We start from the raw sequence: 17,805 nt of genomic DNA, 5'->3' as shown, positions 1-17,805 counted from the left end.
GGAATCACGGGGCTTCCTTCACAAAAGGGACAAATGCTGGACTTCAGAAGTTAATTCAAAATATGAAAGCAAACCTTTGGAGCAGAACTCTTTTTTATGTAGTTTCCTATGCAATTTTTTTCTTTCTTTTGTTTTGGCGCCGAGTGTTCAGTTACACCCAGATTAGCAGCAAGAGCAACGTTGGTACACTATGGACGTTGCATGGCTTTTCCGCCAATTTCCAGAGAGCATTGTCGAGGTGATAGTCGCAGCGACTCATTACTTTCCACGACGCTATCTCTCCCGAGTGGCGAGCAAATATCTCGCCAATTTACAGTGGAAGGTGCTGGCGGACACCAAGCAGATCAGAAGCAGCAGCAGAAGCAACAGCAGTCAGCAGGCGAACTAAAGCGGAGCAACAATTTGTGCAGCCCTTAACTAAATGCCACACTCGTAATCCGATACTATCCATTAGCGTATGGGTCGCACCGTCGGGAGGGATTTTCTCATGACTTACGCGCGCGCGCGCGCTCGAGAAAGCTTTTGGAACAGTTCCACGAACAGTATGCCTCCGAGGTCCGGTTGTTTATTGTATCCTTCCTCCCAATAATCAGTTACTATGTATCAAGGTTAAGCACAGCAAACGAAAAAAAAGCCTACATAAATGAACGTTACTTTATGCTGGGTGCGATGGAGAACCCATCGCAACACCGTACGAGCTGGTACGAATAGCTAAAAGTTGCCGGACATTGGAACATTATTAGACCCTTCTTATCGGTCCATTACATCAACACAAAGAGCCTCCATCGATAGATTCCCCACAGAGAGAAGTGAGAAAGAGAGCATTCACATCGTTCCATAAACACTTAGTCATTGTGGGTTAACTCATCCGCAATGTTCGGTTTTTGGACGCTACGATCAGAACATCAGGACGCACACACTTCCCAAACTGAACCCATATCACTTTCGATACTAATCCACCACGAGTGCGAGTCATCATTAAACAAACAAATCGGCCCCGTACGACCCAGATTGGCTGCAGTCCAGTGCTCTTTAGGAGTTGAGATGAGCTCGAGATGTGTACTTGAATCGCTCGTGTGCCTGTGAGCGCATCAAAATATGTTTTCTAATGTTCAGCATGCCACACATTCCAATGAACTCAACCAGACTGAACCTCCAGCACACCATCAGGGACTTGAAATCTATTTTACTTCTGATGTATAGTGAAACTGTCCCGAATCATCAACCGAGATTCAAAGCCGCATGACCTCCTGGTGTGTTTTTGTGGCAGACTAATTTCAACCAGACTGCTCTTGATGCTCGCACCGAAACTGATCCCATCTGGATGTGAGCTTTTATGATTGCTTACATCTAATTTGAGCCTTTTTTATGTTTGCCATGAGACGCAAAAGGTGAGAACAACATCCCATCAACCTCCAGCGAAGGGACCCGCTTTTATTCCGAAATATCCGCGCAAAAGAGCAGAAAGGATTGCGTTTGCTTTCCCACCTCATCCCAAACTAGATGTAACGATACGGGTCAATATGGAAACACATACACACTGCGTACAATGCTTTGCTTTGCTAGTACTGTGATGCTTTTTTTGACAACAAATCATAAAGTAATGGAGGGATTTGAGACAGAGCGAAAGAGAAAGAAAGAGAGAGAAAAAATCCGATTGAAATAACATAATCTTCAAACAATCTGGCTCCAAACTTCAATTGATGCTGTAAAATAAACATTCTCGAAATCCCTACTCTGCCGGTCGGTTAGATCAGCTCGATTTCAGTCGACAATGTCAATCGATCGGTCGATCGAAGCGGAGTGAAGATTAATAAAGAGATTTCCAAAAATGAAAGGAGTTTCCTCTGCTCGTAAGGTCCAGCCCGCACGCTCCGACAAGGTCCGGTGTATATCGTAACGGTGATCTTCAGTTTATTAGTTGGCGGTCAAACAATCCTATACCGATGACCATCGGGATATAGGTAACAAGCCATATCGAATCAAAGTTTCCTGCTGGAGGGTTTTGAAGCAAACGTTCCACCATCCTGCGGGGGTGATGGCACAGACAAGAGTCGGGACGCGAAACAACAGCACAAATCGATAGATTGAAGATGTCAAATGTTTTGAAGCCAAACTTTGCTCTCCACACCATGAAAGCATGCTGAAGTGCGGGAGAGAGAAAAGTATGAAATAACTTAACAAAACACAACTTATGACAATAACAAATAACTATTGACCATCGTAGCTGACAGTAAAATGCTGTGGAATGATCGAAACTGGAAGGTTGGGCGATAAGAGATTTATAGTTTTTATGTAGGGGGAACGTTTGTGGGGAGCGCGAGATCATAGGCGAGCCTTTACAGATTGATCACATGGAGATTAAAAGAAGGGCAAGATGCTCAAGTGTTTAGATAATGCAAACAATCATATAGCACTTGACTTAGATAGAAATTCGTTCGGCCTACACAAATAGAGTTATTATTAGTGCTAAGCTTATTTTTATTGCTTGTACGAGGTATGAAAGATTAAAAAATCTATTCATATGATAATTTAACTGCATCTATCAACAGCGAGTGAGCTACTAAATAGAACGATCGGAAGAATCATTAAATCTGTATCTCGTTGATAATGTTGAATTTTTCGCGCTATGCAATTTAACCAAGCTTTAGCACCACATTTTACAAACGACCCAATCCCGCAATATAATGTCCTTATAACACACTAGGCTTTAGAATTGATTTGCACATCAACATCATTAATTTTAAAAAACTTCAAAATTTATCCAAAAAAATGTAGACCCTATTTGCTAGCTGATTTCATTTGACAAATTAAGTTATAAAATCAATCAGTTATCGCATTAGAATGAAAACTTTTACTTAACAATGTGTATCGATTTTGTACCGGCCGTAAATTATCAAAAGACTTCAAGCGACGAACCTTCTTATTTTTGTCAATTTTAAATATTTCCTTTTTATTCCTTAAAATCATTCTGCTGTGTTTCTTATAACGAACACGTTTCTCTAATTTCTTTTACACAATCCAAACCTACGAAACACCTGTACGTGATATTGCTTCAAAACGACGGTTGAAATTGATCATTTCCTTCTTTTCTATGAATCTGATTTAATTACCAAACATTAAACGGATATGAGGCGCGTGCTTGCACCGGAAGTCCTATTACACGGGTTCTTCCGGAAGAGGAGTAAGACCAATTTTCGGCACTTCACAAAGGGCCCATTTCTGAATGGTCTAAGCTGAACAATTCCCTTTCACGCATTCTAATGGGTGGAAAGCTAACAGCCCCAACCCCGGAAGCGTAACTGTCACGCACGAACGTTGAATCGAAAATGATCCTGATCTGATCCTCGAAATTCATCAAACTAACTTACTCGAACCACATTCAATGTTAGAACACAAACACACATCTTATTCTGAAAGCTGAACCTTTTAATGTTCACCTCAACAGGAACGGTCACTAAAATCCCTTTTTTTCGTTGCTTTACACCTTCTTCAGGCATGGCGCTTACGCGCTTCTGTGGCCTTCCAGGCGGTCTGTCTGTCTATTGTATTCCGTCAACGCTTCGGTGGCCGATTCGGCGCCGCCAAAGTGGCAGCTCGAAGTGATCATTAACATAATTTATGTGCCCACTACGTGTTTGTTTTTGTTTCCGTTTTTTTTTTCTCTTCAACTCTACCGAATACAAGATTATTACTCTTCTACATCCTCGACTCGGTGCATGCTGTTGGGGTTTCTTATTCTCTCTGTTCATTTGACTAGCGAACGATGAAAACGACACCCACACGTTCGGACGAATCGTTCGTTCGATGAAGGCTAGGTGCCATTGAAAAGACTCCAGATTTGTGAGGTGCGCACGTGCTACTCTTTAAAGCTTGCTAGACATTTTTATCCAAAGCTTAACCAAAGCGAGCAGACTGGGTAATAATGGACGGTGCTGTTGAATATTTTGGTAGTTAATTTTTTGTCTTATTTTCCTGACGCGGACCATTCGTTGCATATTAATTGTAGGTAAATTAGACACCTGCCTCAAGGTTTATGACCTATCGGAATAGCTTTCTCCTATTTAATCATAAAGTTAGCTATAAATATCAACTTTTCTTTATAAGTTATAAAAAATCAAGGACAAATCCACAATCTTAAGACACTCTCCCGCTGGTGCTGTTGTTGCCAAATTATCTACCCAAAAAAGGACAATCTTTCGAATGCACTGCGACGCGTTCTTGTCTTCTTCTGAAACCTCACACTCATACACTCTCACATACACATAAGAAAAATCCCAAATCAGCACCAGCATCATTCGAATCGAACGTTTAACCAAAATTTGGTACCAATTTTGCTCCCTAATTGACAACTCCAGGCGCCGTTGTTTGAGCCTCCTATACTGTCTCCTCTCCTACCCAGGGTGCACCGGGTGACACTGTGCTTGAACAGTACGCTGTACGTTACCTTTTCAGATAATCTTTTGTCACCCCAGGTCCACGGTGCTCGCTACTTCCGAAAAAAAAGCTGCACCATTTCGAAGGGCTTCACCGTGCACAAATAGGGATGTTGCGGATTCGGTGCAAAACAGGAATGTGTACCTCATTATTATTCGTTCGACTGCATAAGCGAAAAAAAAAACCACGAGCGTTCATGGAGAATAAATGAACAAGCGTGAAGGGATCGAGACCGAAGCAACGGCCTCTCGAACGCTACAAAGTACGGCAGAAGAAGCGGATATCGGTATAGCACCGGGATTCCGCAATCTATCTCCCTAGCGCTGGGATGAGCAGGATGATTCCACGAAGCTTTTTCTTAGTTTCGAAGAGGGAAATCTTAGTTTTTTTCTTATCTCGAATGCACTGCAATTAATTAATTCATCTTGATTTTTGTCTGGATCTATTTTTTTTACAGTGCAACATTCCATCGATTTTAAAATCGGACATCGATCACAACTTCCGATAAGGTGGCAGAACAACAACAAAGATTCAACCGTAGTAGGTAGCAGTGGAGCAGCTGTTTTTTATCTTCACATACACACTCAAGCGCTCAGATGCAACCGAAAATGTAATACTTATAAATGTTGCCTGAAGACGCGCCAGAAAACAGAGCTATGCTGATGGAAGAAATGCAGAAGACATATACATCCAAAACGATGATATGGCCGCATCCTCCGGTAATGGTACAGCTTTGCGAGGAGATCCACCGGTCAAGCTGGTAGGTGCATTGTGTGGTGCTCCTTCTGAAAAGTATCCTAAAATTATTGGAACATCCAACGACCGGGGAGTGCTCTGTTTTCAAAGATTAAGCGAAGGAGAGTTAAAGATAAGCCACTCACATCGGTGCTGAGTGTGTGTACGCGCTGTCTCGACGAGTACCTGTCGAGCGCTGTCGAGGGTACGTGAACGTAAATGAACTCAACAAAAATCAAGCGAAATTGGTTCACGGTATGAGGTAAGCGGACACGTACGCGCCACGGTGATGGTGCGCGCGCGCCTTGTACCGATCTGGGAGATTGCACTTACAACACTCATCGCGGAAAAATATTGGTTTTGATGTACGCAAATAATTGGCCACCCGCAAGCGAGGCCAGGGACCCAAGTAAACCAAAACCCTAAAGCAGTCGATGTCGGAACAGGAAACTGATCGGGATCGAGTGAACGAGCTTTGCTGATGTTTGAAAGCGAGAGAGCGATCGTTTCCAAAAAGGAGTGTAAAGGTACTGAGCGCAGCTGAAAGCAGGAAGCTCTTGTGCACACGGGCAACTAGCCAAAGCTCGGGGTGTAGAATATCCCGGGTGGTACCAGTTTCGGAGTTCGCCACGGCTAACAAATCGATTGATTCGATCAGCGCACTGAGCAAGGGGAAGACGTCGCGTTCTGTAAAGCCCTTGGACAAGTGGGGTGTACCGAAGTCCTCCGAAGTGGATCAGCCTGCGTCAGTTGACCAGCAGACAAGCCACCGAGTGTGAGGGTACACTTCTTCACCGTTTTCGAGTACCTTAAGTGAGGAGGTCCACTCCAGCAATCGCGTTGCTAAAGACATTGGCGTACGAAAAATGTCACCGGACGGTAGATCTTGTAGTGAGGCAGCCGTTTGCCGATCGGTCAATCGGGTCGCCGTTTCTTCGCCAGCGGAAGATGATGCGGATGATAGGCTGACAACGTACCGGATAAAACGGTGCCCACAGCAAAACACCAACGCTTCGTACGCATTCTAATACGAGGGTTTGGGTAAGCGAAAGGCACAGCGGTGCGATAGTTATCAGCAAACAAACAAACGAGTGGGATCCAGTACGAAATGTGACCGCTTTCAGGGCACCGAGTGAGAGCATCGGCTTGCCAGTCTTCCGAGAAGGGCCCAAAAACACTGACACAGTGTGTGATTCTATCGCCGTCAAGCGAAGGCTTTGCTCCTCCGGATAAGTCCTCCGGTAAACCATTTGAGCAAAACCCCAGCCACCAAAAAGGCGTTGTCATCATCAACGCGCCATCAGGGCGTGTGTCTGCGCAGTTCGGCCGAAAACGCTTCAGATCAGTAATCTCTACTCCCATGGACTTTCATGGCACTGAGGTTTAGGTTTTCTTAATTAACTCTTTAAACTTTTTTTCTGTTCGCGGATAATATGCCGGGAACAAATTCGTAACATCAATGCAAGGGATGTTATCAGGATTAAGAAACTGCTTACTATCTCTCATATCTACAATCGTTCTTATACAGTTCAGTCGACTTTTACACATCGTTTATACTTACGGTGACGCATTGGGTAATGAGAAGAAAACAAAAGAGCGTTACTTGAGACACTTAAAGAGTGTAATGGAAAACAATTAACAAACAACAATCAACGTTCCTAGAAGACTGATAAATTTTTTTACATACGTTAATCTATCAACTTAATCGAACCATTACTTCCTGTCACAATATCCATAAAACTCCATTCAACGATAATTTTAAGTGTTATCGAATCAAAAGGCTACCAAATATGAAAAAAGTAAGATAAGGCCAGACCTGATCAGAACTGATACACTCACCATACACAGCCCTGTGGCTGTTCATGACAACCCGGAGAACAGTGTGTGGGAAGCTGTTTTTTCACACTGAACGTCAATATTCTTCGTATGATTCGCAACAAAGAAAATGTTGACTGCTTTACGGTGCAGAGCTGAACATAAAGCTGTAAACGTACTCCAGTTTGCAATCAATACCAGACTCAGAATCTCTGCAGTCAGCGTGCCAGTTGTAGTGAAGAAATAAAAACAAAGAAACGTAAAATTGATCTCCACAACTGACAGTAATGATTTGGTTCGTTTTTCAATTCGCGTGAAGATACTTCATCGCATAAACAAGGCACCCATTCAATTCACTCAATCGACTCACACATACACACACAAGAACATTTAACTCAATTGCACCCGGTTGACAAGCCATCCCTTCGGGTTCGGTGGTTGGGTATGCAGCAGATGCAAACGATTTGATATGCAAAGTAGCTTCTTCTGCTCAATCCATAGCGCCGTAGTGGTCCTACTGCTCCGGTGCACAGCATTTGGGCTTGATCGATGAACGAACGGTGATCGGTGACAGCTGGAAAATGGCCAATCATTTTCCCCCAGCAGCCAGCTGCATACATTTCAATACTACGCGAGTCACACAGCCATCTAATCATCGTCGAATTGGGGACAATAAAGGTGCACAATAGTGGCAACCAACACGTCATCGTAACGTCTAGATGGCGCTTTAGAGATATTCGGAAGGGCTATTTTCTAAACAGGACATCTGATAAAGGCTTTCACTGTTATGGTTAGATCCTTTCGAAGAGGATGATGATAGAATAATAATTGACTCGTTTTTAGCTGAGCAATTCCTTTTGAGATTTTATTGTGGTGGACAGGATTGTGTTTAAATACGCACAAGGTAATAGTGGTTCTCTTCCATAGGAGTCTTCACTACCGCAATACTTTAAAACCTCACTCCATTTGCACTTCTCTCCTTGTGGCGGTCCAGTTGTAGAAGTGACAGAGGCGCCGTTCTTCGCACGGTAGGATTGGGAATCAAATCCCATCCAGATCATTCTCGCTGAGTGGTATGGACAAGTCCAGTAAGCCATTCGATGACCGACGATGGCCTATTAGATCTTTAAACTAAAAATAAGAGAGAGCATTCTCTTATGTAGACCTTATGCTCTACACAGTTTAAGCTTTGTCCAAGAACTTTACATTTTAGCTTACACTACACACGTTGTATATATAGCTGTTGCTAAATACTATTCTTAAATACTTAACCGATATATTTCGTGATAGGGCATGAACACCTTCATTACTAATATCAGTAACATTACCAAAGCCGTCATCTAAGCTTGAGCATTGAGAATGCTGTAGCTATTTCCTTAATCACACCTAAACGTCGATCGACGTTTTCGGTTGTTATTGTTTCGGTGGACATACTTTTCACACAAATTAGAACCTGACTCGCGCCACGGCCTTCGTACGGGACGCAAAAACACCTTTAGTTTTTTCGGCACCTCGTTCCGACTATCTCAAGCTTTGCTTCGGAAGAGGAAAAAACCCTGACCTCGTCGTCGTACACAGTTACGAATGCAAGTTCATGATCACCGACTGAGCAGTAGTTGATGGATGGCCACGAAAGAGGGGAAGTCGGTAAAACATAAATCGACAGAACTAGTACACTTTAAACGCGTAAACACACACACACACAAGCACCCCGACCTCTCAGGAACACATCACCCCACACAAGACCACACGATACATTTTGCCTGGTCTGGAGGCTAATCACCCGGCTGGGTACCCGTCTTAGTTCGGTGTGTTTGCGTGATCACTTCGCACCTGGTGCACTCATCCAAATCCGGTCCAGATCAGCCAGAGCAGCCGGGTATGCAGACAAACGTGTGCGCAGACCGCTGGAAGCTCGCGACCGGGTTGCCCGCACAATTAGAATCGATGTGTGACTTATCGATCAGTGAGGTTAATTCCACTTGCAACCTATGGTTCACCGGGAGGTAAGAGGAGAACAGAGAACGATAGAGAAAAGCTGTGGAAGAAAAGACAAAATCAGCTCCAGAACTAGGGCTGATGTGTAAAGAGAGTGTCGAGATGAAGAGAAAGTCTTCGCGTAGAATAACTGAAGCGGACAGACTGTGGTCGACGAAACAGACACACATGGGGTGGGCACACAGTTCTTCCACAGTGACCAGGCAACGAAGTGTACAGCGCTTGACAATCTGTGAAATGGATTCGTTTTAATCGATGCTCCAATACCTTTCCCTAGCCAACTTTCCTTCGGAATTGCCAAGCTATCTTCCCCTTGGCGGTAATTCTTGCATACATCACACAAAAGAGCCACCTTGAATGTCTGTCATGTCTTGATGACTGCTGCGATCTAAAGACTGGAGATCAATGGTGCCAGAGAGCGAACAAGGGATTTGGTATGGCTTTCTCTGCACAGCTCCCATCGAGAAGACCTTACCAACCCGTCTAATCGAATAGATTTTAGTAGCCTTGCAGGGGATCAACTTCGGATCAAAATATAGTGCCACCTGTGGTGGCTTCCACCGTGTTGAGCCTGAATCTGCACCGCTCACCGAATACACTTCCTCCCGAACGCGGTGTACCAGAAGTAGAAGACATGTCAAAATCATCGAACAAAGTCTGAGGGTGGCTGTTGCTTCACATTATGACATTATGCTTTCGTTACCCGTCCGTCGGGCTCAATGGGCTATTTTTAGAGACCATTTTAAAAGCTTTTGCTTTTCGTGAATATCAAACGCAGATCCGACCCGAAAGGCAGGTCAGTAGTCGGTACACTTGCGAACACTTAAAAGCTTTTTAAACAACGCACTCCCGTGACTTTCTGCTGCTGCTGCTGCTGCGTGGCTCCCGTCTTGCTTTGATTGATAGAACTGTAACGCCAAACTAATTGCGCGTGTGCGTACAATAGAGACGCACGCCCGATCTGGACCAACACAAGCGGTCTGTATGGGAAATGGGAAAGAGACTGCGGAGACTAGGATTTGGCTGTGAAACCTACGTCACAAGCAGCTAGCGCCATTTAAACGTCAACACAAATGTCGGAGGCGCCCGGAACGGTCCTCCGAAAAGCGAGTGAGAAAGAGAAAAAAGGCAAAGCTTTGTAAGTGGCAACACAACAACGAAAATCCGAAATGAAATACAGCATGGCACACAACTGTTTTTTGAACGATCTCTTTTGGAAGCCTTATAGCTTGCGGGTTCACTATAAATCACCCGCTTAGGCGAGCGCCGTCTGTCTGTGTCGTACATAATGTATTAAATAGGAATCGAGATACCGTATCTAGTACATTAACAACTTTGCGGCACATTTGTGGTGCATTTGGACGTGGACGAGGAGGATGCTTTTCGGAAGGATTGCCAAATTGAGGCAAATTTTTTCGCCTCGCCTCGTTTGCCTTTGCTGGCTTTTTAGTAGCGTTAATCATTTATTCATACGTTTATCGGAGAACATTTGTTGCAATTATTTGCGTGTTTCAAAGTAAACACATGTTTAAGCCTTTGTTGTGAGATAAAGTTCATGTTAGTTGTTTACTTTAAACATAATTAAAAAATAAGAAAATATAGTTCTTAGCATCGAAACATTAGCCTTTGAATATTAGGCTAATTGATGAAGCCTTTGAAGACATCGAGTCCAATGATTGTTTGACGTTTCCTCCTATATTTTGCAAAATCCAGAAGTTTTTTTTTTACCTTTTCCCAATTATTTTTGTTATTTTTGTGTTTTTTAAACCAATTTTGATTCTTACTAAGCCTTTCTTTCTAAGCCATTAAAAACATGTTATAAATGTATTTAAAATCTGAAAAGGTAATAGAAATACTTGTAATTTGATCTATCCAACTCACTAGAACATCTTTTTTCTCTTCCTAATTTTGTTTCTTTGTGAAAGGATCAGAGTTTTGAAACTTGTTTAAAATTTGCTGGCCCAAAACTGTGGTTCTATAACACGATTTTTTTAATTACTTTGAAGGCCCCTTAGGACCAAGTCAAAAATGTATGGGACAGTGTCAAGGAATTGGACTCTGGTCCTGCTAACTGCAAACACCGACGCTGTTGTCATATGTTACGATCAATAATCAACTCTAGATAAAAAGATGCTCCATTTGCTTCTCATTTGTAACATTAATTACCTTCAAAAATCCTCTTTCAATCACAAATTCGCTACAAATCTCTAGCGACAACCGTTAAATGACTTCCTGAGTGGTTACAAGTGTCAACCGCCAGAATCAGTTGCTTTCCAAACCAGATCGGGCGCCCACACCATAAACCCAAAGAATCACCCCGTTAAATATCTATTAAATGGACCAAACCCCCAAAGGTGCCTGGGTACAAACCAAATCAATAATCTGTTGTCTGTTGATTTTCAGTGATCGTCCCACCATCCGTACGATGCGTGTGTGTGTGTGTAACGAATTAATCCTCCGCTAGGTCAACCTACCACATACATTGGTTGAGCCGAAAGCATTCAAACTAAAATAAAGGCAGGAATATTAAAACGTGCCCGCACTACAACACGTTTACAGAAGCCTATAAAATTAATTACCTTCCTCCAGGAGCGCGTGTGCGCTTTGGATGGGTTTCGCGTCAGCGTACCAGATGAGCTTTCAAAGTGGGCTCTTAAATTTGATTAGCCTAGCCATTGTTCACACATTAAGTGGAAGGTCTAGCGGGTTTCGATTTTGTTTTTCTAATCCCGTCACACGCGCTTCTAGCTCTGATTGTTTCGTGCGGATGATGGATCTCTCTTTTCATGAAGTGTTTGAAAGGGATTTAGAAGAAGGAAAAATAACTTGATTTAAGTTTAAATAACACATACTTAACATACTTAAAAAATGATGTTGGGCGGTCTTTTATAATCAATGCCACACGCCACACATCTATAATGAATACCCACGAATACACACACACACCCAGTGACGAGTCTGGCTCGTCTTCGCTCGCACCGCTCATTCCAAAGTTACGTTGTGGATCCCTCGTTGATCAGGAAACGAAAATTTCGGGACGTACATGTGGCGCGTGTAAGACTCATTTAAGGATCGCTCAATTGTTAAGAGTGAAGCAGAAACATATCTCCAAAAAAATAACGAACACTAGTAAAGGAGGGACAGAGCAACAACCAACAGTATAACAAGTATTCTAGGGATGATTCTTGTCCCTAAAATTCCCCTTCCCCAACTCGACCAACACGGGTAAACGAACGGCCGAAATGTTATACGAGGCGCTTATGTTTGGAGAATGTTAATTTGCATGCTTCTGTTCATGGCGCTGCTTGGCGCGGGTTTGTGCGAGAGGATCGTTTATTTTTGTTCTGTTTTTTCTTACGCATCACGATCACGTATCGATCGGATGCCAAATTAAATGGCTCCATTTGTGTTGGATTCTAGCCGAAGAGAAAGAAGAATAAGCGCAAGTGGAATCCGCACAAGACCGTCGCAGCGATGATGTTGTAGATTACTAATTAAAACAATGTTCCCTGGTGAAACCATAAATATTTATTGCAATCGCTATGCGAGCTTGAAAGAATGCCTTATTTAGGGATTGGGAGGGTTCGGCGCTTGTTGCGCATTTCGGTCAAATCGATGATCCTTCGTACACACATGTGTTTGATGTTTGCTTAAACCAACTCGCTGAAATCATCCTTCTTTGCACAGAATGTTGTGATTTTCGTGCGTTTAATTTATAAATCACTCACCTAGTAAACATCTTGTTGACGATTTTGTATTTGGTCCCGCTCCGTGCTGACGACGCTTGGAAAGAAGTAAGATTGATTCACTGGTTCAATTGAATTCATTCACTCACAATCCGATACAATCCCGAAACGAACACACGCACATCTTTAAGATTTGTTTTGTTTTTCAATTACGATTTAAATATTGATAACTTTCTCACAAAATAAATTATCACCAATTTTCGCAAATGCGACACTTGATCAAAAAGCAGTTTTCTGGTCAGTCAATGTTGACACTTTTTTGATGTTAACCATTCTAAAGCCTAAGAAGAAAGAAAATAAAATGTTACATTATTAAATTTACAAAATAATGAGATGTATGTTACTGTAAAGTAAGACCTCTTGCAAGTGAGGCTAGTTTTCTTTGCGATAAAGGTGCATGTTTAACTTTAGTCTCTCTAACACTCCTTCAGCTAACGTCAAACTTTTCTTACAAAACATACTTTCAATCACTTCACCGGGTGTCCAGCGGTGCCCAACACTCCACAATCAGGACTTGAGGACTACTAGCCACAAGCTTGATGGGGTTCCCTCCCCAGGTGGTAGCGCAAAATAAATGACATCTTCGCCGGGGAAATTGCGTGTAGTGCTGGCGTCGCGATCGCAAGCCTCATGGACTGTCCAATTGCACTACGTACCACAGGCACGCAGGGTGTCCATGTTAGCATCCATCCACCGTACCTTCCAGCCATCGCATCCCCCTCCATACTCACACACACGGGAAGGCGTTGTCGTAACAAAGTGAGTGTCATTAAAGGAAAAAGTCCACCGGTCGGCCACCGGGCAGCTACCATCTTCACGGGTTCGAGAGAGAAAAAAAAAGATTCATCCCACAGCAGAACCAGAGTTGCCTTGTTGCAAATGAAACGGTTCGAAAATCCCAAAACAAACAAAAAGCGCCTAGTAAAGCGAACAACGCAGGTACGGTACGGCAAACAGGCACCAATCCGACAACGACATGGAAACGATCTTGTTAGTGTCAGCAAATGCGTTGTGCGGGTTGTCAGGCTGTCTACTGTTCGCCCGGAATGGGATCGATAAATTTTACCGAAAACCCTAACCCGTCCCTGTACGAGAAGGCAAGCAAGCGAGGGGGAAAAGGGGGCATCTCGTTTTTTGTTGCACTGCCGCGAGCGCGTGTAAATGACAACCTTTCGGAAAACCTGGGGTCGAATGATCGAATGAGGAAGGTTGCAGGATGCAGATGCGGCCTAAGCTTCTTGACCTACAAATGAGGCGTCTAGTGAGATGCGGGTGGGAAAATTGGACCCACTAACCAACCAACGTAAATAAAGGAAAAGGCTTTTCTCTCTTTCGCTCTGAGCGATCGGTGTTCGATCGGTATCACGGTTTGAATGATCCATTTTTACGAGCCTGTTTGTTTTGCTGGTTGTTTGTGGTGTGTTGTGTTCTGTTTGCTTGTAAATGTGTAACGGGTAATGGAGCCTACTTTTACGGTTCGAGCCATGTATTTTTTTTTTGTTGATCGCGTGGATTATCGTTTTTTCACAATGATTCAGTTTGGAGAAGAAAGAACATTTTTTTGCTGCAAAGCTTAAGATGAGACTCTGAAATATACATGTATTTATATTTTAAGCCAGCTATTCTCTAATTCTTTATCTGGTGTAAAAGCTTTTCTCTTTCCAGTAAGTTTTTCTTTCTTTACTCACTATCTTTCCATCGTAATTTGTAATTGAACTATTCCATGTTACAACCGTGCCCTACACTAAAGAATCCAAAATCATACATACGAATGCAAATGAGCATACAACACAAAACATTACCTCGGAAAACGGAACTCATGCACATACACACACACACACCGAACACCGAAAAAAACAGCACCAAACCCCATGTTGCAAAAATAAACAAGCGTCATGTTAAATAAAGTTCACTATTTGCCGCACAGCCCTGTACACCCTGTGCCAAAAGAATCACTCAGCTAAACGGAATGGCCTATCACTGGTCCAGATTTGGATAGTCTCTGCTTGTAACCGGACGGAGCGCAAACAAGCGCATCATGAAAAACATGCGGGTAGCATGTTTTATGCTGCTAAGCTGCTCGGGAAGAAAAGGTTACTCGTGCTACTTGTGTCTCTCCTCAAGTCGTTCTTCACGAACGGTTTGACAATAGTCGGAGTTGTCAACGGGAAATCAAGCTGCTGCCAACCTGGACGTACTAAAGAACGCTGCCTGCCTCTGTGAATGTGGATTCGTTTTGCTTGGTGACAAATAGGTTACATTTTAATTTTGATATCAAGCAGCGGATTGGATAGTTAGGGCACGAGGGTAGAAAGCTAGAGTTTAATTTAAAAGGTTTTAGAAAAAAATCACTAATCAGTGTTGGTGAGAGATTTGTACTCTGGACACCAACTCTATAGTCTCTATGTGAGAGAGAACAGGAATATGATAGGTCTGCCGATGATTAATGTTCGCCGGGTGGCTCTTATCGTTCGAAAACCGGGCCGTTTAGCATAGGTGAACGGAGCTTTTTGGTTTCTTTTTTATCCTAAAACGAGTTGAATGTGCAAAGAAACTGTATAGTTTAAAGATACTTTATTTCTTCAATGAAATTTTCTAAATTGCGTTACGATTCTTGTCTTCTTGCCTCAACTAATTCTTAATAGGAGCGTTTTTGAAATGTTTGCTTCCAATTTCAACCTCCATTTCCGGTGGCCAGCATCCATTCGAAGCTTAATATTCCCAATCGCTACTGATGTTTGTTAGAAGCGGAAAACAAACTACCTAATAAACAAAACTAAACGATCGTTCGGAAGCCATCGAATGGAATGGCGCTTATCGTGACATCCGCGTGACCAGAACTCATGCCTACTCGCGCACGGCCACACGCTATCGTATTATCGTCCCACCATAGAAACAACAGCAAAACCTCGGAGGTCGTCATAAAACTTCTCACCAGCCCAGGATGGTTCCCACAGTAGAAACGTATAGTAAGGAAGCTCAAACGTGTCGCAATACTTGCACTGTATCACTGCACATATGTGGTAACGTGTAGCTACAAAAGGAAACGATTTGCAGCTATTAAAAATGCTGCTGCTTCTGAGGTTTCGCTTTTCGTGAAGTAGCGTACATTGCCGGTTGCCGATTCGTTATCGTGTTGCAATGCAAACGGTTTGTGCTGGCATGTAGAATGTTAGATGATCGTGCTGCGGTTGGCTAAATTTGCACGAATCCGGCTCTCAAAATAAATAGTATCAGTTAGAGTCGATTAGTCCTTGAGTTTGTTTAAGAAATAATAAAACCTTGGAAGTCGTCGGTCTCACTAAGTTCTTTGCAATATGAGTATGTATATAGCTCTTCTTTGACTTTTCATTCCTACATTGTCTTCTTAATCTCGGCTTTCTCGGCATTTTGTGGCTAAGAATTGGTTAAAATTCTATCTTCTATCTTAAAATAATGTGGATTAATCTCCTCATTCGTTTCTTTTCAAAGTGAATATGAAGCTTTTAACAGTTAGCTAAAAGGTTATTCATGTATGTCATATTCATCAAGAAAAGTCATCGGAAAATTTTAAAATCTAAATTTGCTGAGAATTTTTGTTTCACAAGAGTCTGCCATTGCAAAATTCTCTGAAACTATCAGAATAGCTTTATACACCAAAAATTCAAGATTCATATTGGATTCTATAGTCACGAGAAGACTTGATGCAATATTTTTTGCGTATTTCACTTTATTGTCAAATAGATTTCACCGTGGGTTTTCGGTATCGCACGTTTTCGATAAGTAGCACTTTTCTTGGGGAATTAAATTATAGAGGAGCAAAGGGCGCGGACTCGCCAGTAGTAGGAAATTCTCATGAACTAGAAAAACGGTCCAACACAGAGGTGCTGGAAAATGTGTCCTCCCGATAGTCGAATCGTCCGGAGATCGTCCGGAGATCGTCCGACAATTCGACAATTATTGATACACTCTTGGCAGGATATTCCGTTCTGTTTAGTGCAGGAACGGCCCAGACGACATACAGATGCTTCGGTATAAAACTCCTGCGCAACTAATAGTTGTTCACCAAATTCGTTAGGTTTATAGATTTTTGCTTGTTATTCTAATATCTCTATTCTGATTACTTACATTTCTTTGTCATTACTGTTTTTGTGACAGACCAAAGCTCCTTAAACTACAAATTTGACTCGTGGCAATTGGTCACTAACCTCGTTAAGCTACACTTCGCACAAAAGATCAGATTTGCAAGGGATCAGATAAAATCCTCGCATAGGAGATAACAACTTCGAAGCTAATTCTAGCATCTGCACAATACTCCCTACAGAATGATTTCCGATTCAGCTCAGCTGGAAGCTGGCGCCAAGATAGCTAAGATGTGTTTACAAGGGAAAACATTAAAAATCATATTTATTTGTGTATTTCACTGTAAAGTATACAAATAAGTTAGTAAATGCACAAATGCTAATGATTGAAAGGAAGTTGTTTCGAATTTGCTGGAGATAGAACATGAAAGGCCCTTACAGAAGCACGCTTTAGCAATGAAAGATCTTTGTAATGCAGAGCTACCGAATAATTGAATAAATCATAAACGGCAATGCAACAAATAACTGGTTTTGTATTACATTCTTTCACCCAAAAGCAACAGTAACCAGATCCGTCCGATACTGCACCGATCTGCCTGGATTTCTATTTGAGTTCGTATTATTTACGATAAAAGCTATACACTACCAAAACGGAAGCTTTTCAACAATAAAGCAAACCCCGTTTTCAGCACAGCAACATAAATAAAATAAAACAAAAAAAAAAGCAAACAATAACCTAAGCAACGGCAATTGGAAACAAACAAAAAACCAGGTATTACTGTACAGCAAATCACCCACCAGTACGGCGACACTGCACAAGCAAAAAAAAGCAGCATTACAATTCACCCACCGCGGCAATGCCACCCAGCGCCAGCGCGGACGGGGTTTTATGTTTGTTTGATTTCTTCGCTGCCTACACTTGAAATATTACCGATTGTGCAGAACAAAAGAAATCATTCGCGGTTCTCCCATTTCAATAAAATAAATTTCTGTCCCTCGACCGTCCCTCGCTC

The 17,805-nt window shown here is 42.5% G+C and overlaps 3 protein-coding genes across 4 annotated transcripts in view; 1 reads left to right on the top strand and 2 right to left on the bottom strand.

Annotated features, from left to right (window-relative positions):
• LOC126566376 (uncharacterized) overlaps positions 1–12,724 on the bottom strand; it is a 99,091-nt gene extending 86,367 nt beyond the window's left edge. Inside the window, exon 1 of the mRNA XM_050223253.1 lies at positions 12,714–12,724. Within this exon, the coding sequence (XP_050079210.1) occupies positions 12,714–12,724 (11 nt within the window). The remainder of the gene's footprint in view (positions 1–12,713) is intronic.
• Positions 1–17,805, bottom strand: part of LOC126558885 (heme oxygenase 1) — a 536,918-nt gene that overhangs the window by 303,324 nt on the left and 215,789 nt on the right. The window contains exon 1 of one of the 2 annotated variants that reach the window (XM_050214968.1): positions 15,729–15,733. The exons of the other annotated variant lie outside the window; for it this stretch is intronic. The gene's annotated coding sequence lies outside the window, so the exon portion shown is untranslated. Of the gene's footprint in view, positions 1–15,728; positions 15,734–17,805 lie in introns of those variants that run through there. 2 annotated transcript variants of the gene reach the window in all.
• The window catches only part of LOC126557160 (zinc finger protein 853-like), a 379,636-nt gene that overhangs the window by 298,981 nt on the left and 62,850 nt on the right, over positions 1–17,805 (top strand). The window lies entirely within an intron of this gene.

The sequence above is a fragment of the Anopheles maculipalpis genome, chromosome 2RL (assembly GCF_943734695.1).
Source record: "Anopheles maculipalpis chromosome 2RL, idAnoMacuDA_375_x, whole genome shotgun sequence".
NCBI classification, from domain to species: Eukaryota; Metazoa; Arthropoda; class Insecta; order Diptera; family Culicidae; genus Anopheles; species Anopheles maculipalpis.
Note: the sequence above shows the minus strand (reverse complement) of the source record. Positions and strands in the feature narration are given on the sequence as shown.